This window comes from Monodon monoceros, unplaced genomic scaffold (genome assembly GCF_005190385.1).
Source record: "Monodon monoceros isolate NGI ecotype Baffin Bay Population unplaced genomic scaffold, NGI_Narwhal_1 Super_Scaffold_2, whole genome shotgun sequence".
Taxonomy (NCBI): Eukaryota; Metazoa; Chordata; class Mammalia; order Artiodactyla; family Monodontidae; genus Monodon; species Monodon monoceros.
In genome coordinates, this window is record NW_021703776.1 from 9319566 (window position 1) to 9329344 (window position 9779).

The 9779-nt window shown below is 64.3% G+C and overlaps 1 protein-coding gene across 6 annotated transcripts in view; it reads left to right on the top strand.

Annotated features, from left to right (window-relative positions):
* The window catches only part of CAMK2B (calcium/calmodulin dependent protein kinase II beta), a 95279-nt gene extending 87342 nt beyond the window's left edge, over positions 1-7937 (top strand). For 2 of the 6 annotated variants that reach the window (XM_029233202.1, XM_029233199.1), the window contains 4 exons: positions 5132-5207; positions 5313-5407; positions 5633-5867; positions 6086-6234. In XM_029233202.1, the coding sequence (XP_029089035.1) occupies positions 5132-5207; positions 5313-5407; positions 5633-5865 (404 nt within the window). In that variant the 3' untranslated portion in view covers positions 5866-5867; positions 6086-6234. Of the gene's footprint in view, positions 1-5131; positions 5208-5312; positions 5408-5632; positions 5868-6085 lie in introns of all 6 variants that reach the window. The other 4 variants (XM_029233201.1, XM_029233205.1, XM_029233200.1 and 1 more) reach the window with 3 other exon arrangements.
* The last annotated feature ends 1842 nt before the right edge of the window (positions 7938-9779 follow it).

The following is a 9779-nucleotide window of genomic DNA, read 5'->3' on the forward strand; positions in this document are numbered from 1 at the left end:
TGTCCCCCCTCTGTCCCCCTCCATCCCCCATGTCCCCTTGTGACCCCCCCCGTCCCCCCACTCTCTGGCTTTGGCTCACCAGCTCATAGGTTTTGTCTTCTGTGTGTCTCCCGCCTGCCTCGTGTTTCTCGTGTTCACGTCTCGTCTGTTCCGCCCCAGCCCTCAGGATCTCTGACATCCTGAACACGGTGAGGAGGGGTTCGGGGACCCCAGAAGCCCAGGGCCCCCCACCCTGCCCTCCTCCGGCTCTCCCAGGCTCCCCACCCACCCTGTGTAAGTAGCACCTTGAGTGGCCCTGCTGGCTGCTCCTGTGGGCTCACAGGGGTGTGGAGACCCCTGGCTGCGGTGCGCCACCCCCTGGCTCTGGGAAGGGGCCGGCTCGGGGGTAGGGGGACGTGGGGTGCAGGGAATTCCACACGGAGCTGCCGTTTGGCTAAAGACATGCACGTGTGCGAAGAGAACCAGGAAGCAGGTTCCCGTGATCTAGAGCCACACGCTCCCAGGGTTTGCAGTCTGCGGGTTTCTTCCGCAGCGAGGATGGGATGGTGCTGGCCGGGTGGTACCTGGGGTTACGCCCCCGCTGGTGATGCTAGGGGTGGGGGCCCAGCCGGGCGGGCGCTGGGCTGGGCCACCTCCCCAGGGAGGGAGGAGCCGCCGCAGCCCATCTGCCGCCCGCCCGCCGGTATCGCTTACAGGGATGGATGACACCCCAGGGCGGCAGCCATCCCCACCTCCGGGGAGACACCGGGCTCTCAGAGGAGAGGCTGCGGGGCCGGGGGCCGGGCATGGCGGGGGAGAGGCTGGGTGAGTGCCGGGCCGGGAGGGTGCTGACCCCCGCCCACCTGCTGCGGGCCAGCCCCAGGGGCCTGGCCGAGAGGAGGGAGAGGGGGAGGGAGGCCCTGGGAGCAGTCGGGCAGGCATGGAGGCCTGAATACTGTGGCCTGAATCCGGGCTTGGTTGAGGGGAGTGGAGGCGAGTGTCCGAGGTGAGGGACTAGGGTCTTGCAGGCGGGCGCACAACGGAGCCTGTGGGAGGGGGCCGATCCCCTTCCCCATTTGTGCGGCGTCTTATCCGAGTTTAGAGGCCACCACGTCCCCATCTCTGGGACCCTTGCGGCCCCTCCTTTCAGAGATGAGAACGATGAGGGGAGGAGATGTGGAGGGTTGTGCCCAAGGGGGCCACCTGCAGCGTGACCTCGGCCCAGGGCTGCGACCCACCCTAGGAACCTGCGCAGGCCAGGAGGGGACCTCTGAGGACAGGGCATGCCACGGGTGCTGAGCACCCCAGGCTGACCTGGGGGGCCCACAGCACTGGCTTGCCCCTTTAGGGGTCTGTCCTGAGCTTGACTCCGGGAGGTGCGGCCACAGAAGGTGCTGTGACCAGCACTGAATGGAGGGGTGGCTGGGCCTGCAGGGTGCAGGGGAGGGGAAGATGCAAAGCCCTGGGGGGCACTGGGGGCACCGAGGGCGGGGGGGCCCCCATCATTCTCCCTCAGGGAGAGGGGTCCTCGTGCTTGGATGTGCACCCTCCTCTCACCCGGAGTTCTCAGCATCCCAGCTCCATAGGCCTGTGTGAGGGTCCTCAGGTGAAGGAACGTGGGTGGGGCCGGCCCGGAGAAGGGACTTATGAGGGGCCGTTGTGGGGTGAGATATGGCGCTCAGTGGGCTGAGTGCCAGAGCCGGGGTGCCCCCTCTCCAGCTCTGGGACCAGGGTTCGGCCCCTCACGGCACCGAGGCCCGGGCTGCAGAGGGCCATCCCTGGGCTGGGTTGTGGGTACCCTCCTTCCCCGGGAACGTCCCCGCCAGCTGTCTCAGTGTGTAAATGGGGTCGGTGCCCACTGGCCGGGGCCGTGTTCTCCATGATCAGGGATTACGCACAATCCAGGCTGATCCTGCGCAGCTGCCTCCCTGGGGTGGCTGGGGGCATCCTGGCTTCCCTGCAGCTGCCGAGGGACAGGCCTTGGGGTCAACCTGGGGTCACTGGGGTACCCCCGGACCCTTTGCTGGTGGCCGGGCCTCCCTGGCCTGTTAGCTCACCCCAGGAGAGCCGGAGGGGACATGGGGGCTGCACTTCAAGCCAGACCTCAGCTCCGTCCCCGGAGTTGTCTGGTGGGGGAGGCTTGTCCTCAATAACAAGCCTCACCCCCGCCCCCAGGAGTCCCTTCGCGCAGCATGCCACTCGGGGGGAGGAAGGATTGCTCTGCAGCGTGGGGTTAGACGTGGGCGGCAGCCCCTCCGAGGGTCAGGAGCGTCCAGCCCACTCCTGGGCTGTGACTGGGCTCGTGTGGCCTCAGCTTTCCCATCTGCAGAATGGACATGGTGGCTGTTTCCTAAACTTCAGACTTTGCAATGTGTGCTGCGACCCTAGGTTTCTATTTACTTAATTCTTTCTCTTTACACTGACTCCATTTTTAATTACGCTTTGTTTAAAAACGCTCAATATTACTTCATTAAGTGGAAGATTCGGCTCGCCACAGTGCAGTAGGGTGACTGTAAAATCAGAGTGCACGGGAAACAAAACAGAAAAAGTCACTCAATTCCAGCTGCAAGGCTGTTGGCTAAGGGCTCACGTGGGGCGGGGGTGGCTCACGACGTTTGTGAAGAAGGGGGGTTGACAAGTGTCGGGGTGTCGGGGTGCGTAGACGTCCCCTCGGCAAGATCAGTAGGATGGCCTGGAGCTGACAGAGTAAATCGCAGGTGGGGGGTGGGGGCTCCTGAGCAGGGGCTGGACCTGGTGCCACAGGCGGGAGGCGGTGAGGTCCCGGGTGACGGACCGCCCTGGCCAGGGACGGTAGTGGCAGGGGCTGGGTGTTGCCCTTGGACAAGCCCAGGCCCGGCCCTCTGGGCGGGGTCTGGTGGGGAGCTAGGTCTGGTGGGGGAGATCAGAGCCTGAAGCTTGAGGCCACCTCCGCAGAGGTGACAGGTGAACTGGAGATGGGGGTGGATGAGGTCCCAGAGGAGAGAGCGTTGCCCAGAATTGGGAAACGCCAGGCAGAAAGTGGAGAGGGGGGCAGGCTGCGGGGGAAGCCCTGAGAGGGGAAACGAAGTGTGATGGGATGGGCGAAGGAGGGGGCGGTGTGTGGGTGGAGGTGTGGAATACCCAGAGGGTGAGGACAGAGGCTGGCCTGCACATGTCTGTGTTGGGACTGAGCTTTGCAGGTGGACGTGGGGCATCAGGACAGCTGGGCCCACAGCCCGCCTCCCAGAGGCCAGCTTCCAGGGCTGACCAGACAAGGTGGGGCTCGGGTTCTGCAGAGACAGCCTTAAGCCCAAACCCTGCTGTAGTCCAGACGCAGAGTTCGGCGGCAGAAGCGCCGCCAGGTCCAGAGAGAGCATCTCTTTTATATAGCGGAAGCCCACGCGTGCTTGCGGGTTGGTGTGCACACACACAGCAAACACACACACGCATGCCCACGTGCCCACTCTCTCACCTGTGCACGTGTGCACGAAGGTGCACACACACACATACACATATGCTCATGCATGCGCTCAACCATGACACCCTTGGGTGTCATGGAGCTCACCCTGCAGCCACTGTCCAGAGCCGGTGCGACACGACCCAGGCTCCCAGCTCAGACACGGGCACGCCTGGGCTCGCACGCAGCAGGCAGCATCTTCTACCATGGACTCTGTCCGCTTCCTAGCTGGGTGGCTGGGAAAGTGAGCGCCCAGACAGCCGAAGGTGCTGACAGGAGGGCCGTGGGCACATACTTCAAAATGCTAACTGCACCTTTTTGGAGCTGGCAACCCGCGCTCTGGGAATGTAGCCTGCAGATCAGCTCACGTGTGTCCTGGTCCCGGCTGCTCTGCCAGCTGAAGACTGGAGACCTACAGATGCCCATCACTAGGCCTGGTTGAGTGGGGTGCCCATCCCACAGGAGTGGCCGTGCAGAGTCTGTGGTCCCGATGTGCTGCTGGGAGCAGGGGGGACACCAGTGCCCATGCTGGGAGTGCGCAGACATGCGCAGCTGGTGTGGCCGTGACCGGGGAGGGAACGGGGGGACAGAGCTCCTGGGGTCGTGCTTTCAGTGGCCTTCTTGGGTCTGAGTTTTATCACTGCTTTAAGAGATCACCACGTGTGGCTGCGTCTGCGCCTGTGTGCACACTCGTGTATTTCCTGTGTGCCTTTGGGTGTTTCTGTATCTGCACAGAAGCGGTTAAGCACCTCAGGACGGCACTTCTCTGGGGAGAGTGAGCGAAGAACAAGATTCAGGGGAACACAGGCATCTGCCTCTTTATCTGGAAGGTTTTATTTCTTGAAAAGAAATCTAAAGCAAATACGAAAGTGGTTCAGATTTGAATCAGCAGGCTGTGGGCTATATTATTCTTTCTGCTTCTTCCATGTGTTTAAAATGTTTTGCCTGAAAATAAATGGTAGTTAAAGAGATAAAGGAGCCCCCAGGCGAGCACCCGGGGGACTGGGTCTGTCCAGGACCAGAGGTCAAGTGGGCAGGAACCCGGAGAAAGCTGCTGGCGCAGGGCCTCAGGTGGAGGGTGCAGGATGGAAAGGTGATGCCAGAGGACTGGCCTGGGGGCCCAGGACCGCAGACAGGTGGAGGCTGGAGGAGGTGGAAGGCCAGGCGGCAGCCTGCGGCCTTCCAGGCAGAGAAGGCAGTGAGGTCCGCACTCTGCCTTCCCCTGGGCCCGGCTCCCTGGCCTTTGCGCTGAGGCCTGGCCCTGCAGTCTTCAATCCCCTGCCTGCTTCGTGAGCCCGCCCTTAGTAGACAGCTGCCTCCCCAAGAAGGCCTATGAGAGCAATGTCCATGGTGGGGGGCGGGCAGGAGCTGGGAAGGCTGGTCACAGTGTTGCAGCTGCCGAGGGCCCAGGGGATACAGTCGGAAGGACTGGGGCATGGCAGGCTTGGCTTCCCCTTCCTGCCTCTTCCAGACCTTTTGTACTCTGGATGGAGTATTTCCGTCTTTCAGGGATGTTGTATTTAAGACAAAGAAGATAGAGGCTTGTTGGACTTGGAAATGGGGACCCTGTTGGTGGCCCTGAAGGGAGCAGTCTAAGCCGGGCAGCCTCGGGGTCCCTCCTGGAGGGGGAGGGGGCAGGGGGGTGCTCTGCGCGGGACCCCCCCCCGGGGCTGCAGGGGGGTGGCTCACGGGTCACTGGGCGGCTGTCTCCCACAGCGCGGAAGCAGGAGATCATCAAGATCACGGAGCAGCTCATCGAGGCCGTCAACAACGGTGACTTTGAGGCCTATGCGTGAGTCAGGGCTCCTGGGCCCATCCTGGGGCTGCGGGGTGGGAGGGGGGTGGACGGACGGGGCGGGTTCTGAGGGGCCCCTCCTCACCTGGGTCTGCCCCCCAGGAAAATCTGCGACCCAGGCCTGACCTCGTTTGAGCCCGAAGCCCTGGGCAACCTGGTTGAAGGAATGGACTTCCACAGATTCTACTTCGAGAACTGTGAGTGCGGGGCGGCGGCCGGAAGAGGGCGGCACCCCCGGGGAGCCCGCGGGCCCCCAGCCAGGCGCCCAGGGAAGCCCTGTCCCGTCCTCGTCCTGCCGGAGGGGGAGGGGTGGCCGGGCTGGCGCTCGTAGGGGGCTGGGCCGCCGGAGGGGGAGGGGTGGCCGGGCTGGCGCTCGTAGGGGGCTGGGCCCGGAGCGGCGCCAAGCCCCTGCCCGCCCACAGTGCTCGCCAAGAACAGCAAGCCGATCCACACGACGATCCTGAACCCGCACGTGCACGTCATCGGCGAGGACGCCGCGTGCATCGCCTACATCCGCCTCACGCAGTACATCGACGGGCAGGGCCGGCCCCGCACCAGCCAGTCCGAGGAGACCCGCGTGTGGCACCGCCGAGACGGCAAGTGGCAGAACGTGCACTTCCACTGCTCGGGGGCGCCCGTGGCCCCGCTGCAGTGAAGGTGAGCGCCCTCGGGGGAGGAGAGCGCCGCCGGGCGGGGCTGCGGAGAGCGGTGGGGAGGCCAGCGTGGTGTTAGGGGGGCAGGGGCGCCGGGTCAGGGCCTCCAGGCTCCTCGCCGGGCGGCCCCGCAGGCGCCCACCTTGCAGACATCAAACCCGTGTCAGACGGAGAGCAGCCGCCCGACGCTGACCTGCCCGCCCTCGGTCCGCCCCGTTTCAGAGCTGCCGCGGCTGGTTTCACGGGACAGACTCGGTGTTTGGAGCCCAGCTGCCCTCGGGCGCACGGCCTGCCTGTCGCATGTTTGTGTCTGCCTCGTTCCTCCCCTGGTGCCTGTGTCTGCAGAAAACCAAGACCAGATGTGATTTCTTTTTAAAAACAAGACGACAACCGCACACACAAAATTGATGTCGGATGAAATGGAAAAAAAACGAAACAAGGGAAAAAGCTGTAAAAAGCCCTGGCGTTTGTGGGGCTTCGAACCTTCCGGCCGCTCCCCGCCTAAGCTCCACGTGTCCGTCTGCTCCTGGCCTCCTCCGGGGACCGGCCGGGGCAGTGAACTTGTCCGCAGGGGCCTGCCACCCAAGGAACGGTGTTTGCTAGGTGGCGCCCACCCCCACACGTCTGCATCCTCCCTGCCGCGCATGGCTCCTTGTCAGGAGTGTCAGGTGTCGTCTGGGGAGGGGCTGGGGGGGCTGAGCATGGCTGTCCCCCCTCCTGCTTCCCTTCCCTCCTGTCCTCCCCGGGGAGGCGCAGGTGCGAGCTCCCGGTGTCCCTGGCATGGGTGAGCAGTGCAGAGGCTGGGCCAGCCCCTCTGGGAGGATGCGGAGCCCTCAGAGAAGGCCCGGCGGGCCCAGGGCTCCAACTCTGGCCCCGTCGGGGCCAGGGAGGTGCACTGGGTCGGGCAGGGGGTGTAGGGGGGTCACCCCTTACTCTCAGACCTCATGCCTGGCAAGAGACATGCCGAGAGGATGCTGCTGGCTGTGGCCCAGTGTGCAGGGGACCCCGGGGCTGGCCTCCCTTCTGTTCAGGCACCTCTCCCTCTTTGCCCCCTCCCCCCTCCCCCCGTGTGGGTGTGGGGCAGGAAGGAGAGAGGGGTCAGAGGCGGGTGGGTGCCTTTGGCTCCCAGGCCGAGGCAGAGTCCAGGCAGGTGTTTGCTGAAGGAAGCTGCGCTTTTGGAGTCTGGGCCCAGGGCAGCAGGGAGCGGAGGGCCGCACGGGGCTGCGTGTGACAGGGACCCCCGGGGTTGGGAGAAGGCGGGCTGGGCTCACCTGGGGTCCCCCTGCGTGCTGGCGGGCACTGTGGCGAGCCTCCGGGATGGGCCACGTGGCCAGGGGGCGGCAGAGAGAGCCAAGGGCCGTCGTCTGGGTGTGCGAGTGGGTCTGAGCTGGCCCGCTGGGCCGTGGTTGGGGGTGTGCAGGGGCCGTGATCGCAGAGGTGCAGGACCTCCTGCCCCAGCACCTGCCCTCTTCAACTTATGTTGTTTTCAACACGGATTTTCTTTATCTTCCCCCGCAATCAAGCCAAGGGAGGGGCCTGGAGTGGGGAACAGGACACAGGATGCTGGTCTCCAAGGGGACTGTCCATCGACAGACACTCAGAGTAGACGCTCGCCTGCCGTCCGCGGCTGTGCTCAGGACAGCTGTCCCCACCCATGGACGCGGGGTAAACATCTACCAGGCTCCCTGGGCCTCGGGCAGCGGCAGGGCCCGCCGTGGACAGCGTGTGGCCCGGCCAACCTCGCCTCCTTGGGCCTCCTCCCCTCCTCTACCCCTTCTCTCCACGGAGCTGCCTGTCTGGGATAATTTGGGGGTTTTTTTCTGGGGGATAGTTCTTTTGCATGACCCCTCATGAGCAAGCCACACCCGCTCTTCTAGCTAGATGTCTGCGGTGTGGCAGCGTCGGCCAGCCCGCCCTGCAGAGGGTCGGCTGCCTGCGGTGCTGGCCGGCCTTTCCTCTTCTCTCTTTTTGCTGAGTTTCATTGTCTTTTCTTTCTGAGCCTTGTAAGTGTACAAAATTATTATTTTGTTCTGTCTCGGGAAACTGCAAATAAAAGGAAAACAGGACAAACTGCTTCAAGTGCATCCGCGTGCTCTATGCCGGGACCCTGCTGACCCCTCACCTCACGGCAGGTCCCTTCTCCACCATGTGGGCCCCGGGCTGGCCAGGCTGCAGAAACCCTAGGCCAGACGTTCCCGAGCCTGTCTCGGTGGACGGCACGCCCAGGTGGGGCCCCTCCGTGCCGCTGCAGGTCAAGCTCTGCCAGCTATGCCCACCCCAACCTCTGGTTCCCCTGAGGCCCAGGACAGACCCCTGAGGCCCCACGCCCCCAACCTCTCCCGTCACCGTAGTGGCCTCTGACGATGAGGCCGGGAGAGCGGATCTATGTGGGAAGAGCTGCAGGACCAAGGCCTCCTGCCCTGTCCAATCTCTCCCTCCACCCATCTGTTCTTCGTGCACGTTGATTGGAACACGTGGTGCCCAAGGCCAGCCCCCGCTGCTCCTGTGGGCCTTCACGCTGAGTTGTGTAGACAGCATGTAGGTGGCACACAGGCCAGCGTGGATGTCAGACACCGACGTCAGGAGCAGAAGAGCAGTGGCTGCTGAGATGCAGAGGACAGAGCGGGCGATGACAACGGGGGCCCGGAGAGGCTCTGCGAGGAGCCCCGAACAGCAAGAGCCCAGAGCAGAGACCAGGGGGACAGAGGGATGCCAGGTACGGAGGCTCCCAGATGGTCCCAGACTGAGGAGAGGGCGGGAGGGAGCGAGGGCCCAGGGTCGGCACAGCCAGGTGGTCCCCACCAGGCCTTCCCTCTGCAGCTTAGCCCCAGCATGGAGGGACGTGTCACCTGGCTGCCCATGGCACCCCTACAGCAGGGGACACAAAAGCCTGCTGGGCCTCCCTCGGGAACACTCACCCTTGGCCTGTGTGGCTGAGTGAGCGCTGGCCACGTGGCTGCTGGCCTATCTGATCACCTGACCACAGAGCCGCATGGCAGCCCGGCCCTGCGGCTGTCTGACCACGTGGCCGCATGACCACACTGCTGCATGGACACATGGATGCATGGTTGCCTGGCCCTCCGGACATCTGCGCTCGTGGCCGCACACACTCAGGCCCCGCCGGGCGAGGGCTTCTGGGGCCTGCCTGTGCTCTGCTGTCCCTCCCGCAGACCTCTTGGCCCACCTCGCTCCCAGGCAGGCCCTGGGCAGCCCTGCTGGTACCTCAGAGGCACCCTCCTGTGGAGATGGGCAGCCTCACCTCCACGCCTGGTCCCCAGGCCCTGCTGCCTGTCTGTACCTTACGCCTCGAGCTTACTCAGCACAGAAATACAGGCTTCAAAACAATCTGATACACCAAACGCGCCCACCCAGGGGCGTCCAAGTGACTTCTGATGAGACGGCTGCCGCTTCGGGCCAGCTCAGTCCTGTCCACTGGGACAGAACAGGCCTCCTCCTCCAGCCTCGGCATCTGGTTGCAGGCACCTTCAGATGGGCCAGGAGGCCCTCGATGCCAGCTTGTCGGCCCCGTGGCCGATACCCGGCAGGGGCTCTCAGGTGTGCAGGCAGAAGGGAGGGCTGCACGGGAGCACCTCGGAGGATCCGAGAGCAGGGCACAGAGAATCTAGGACAGAGCCCGCGAGTGGAGTCTGTCCCCGCCACCGCAGTATCTAGGGCTCCACTCACCTATCAGCTGTAATCCGAGGAGGCTTTCCAGGCCAGGCCTCCCTCTGGGCACCCGCCACCGCCTCCCCCCACCCCCCATCCCCCCTACTGTGGCTTCTGAACCCTGAGGTGTGCCAGGACTCCGAAACCCAGAGCAGGGCCGGCAGGACAGGCAGAGGGAGGTCAGTGAGAGGGCCTTTCACTTGTCATTTTAAAAAGCACGTGCTTTGGGCATAGCTCCCTGTACCATGGG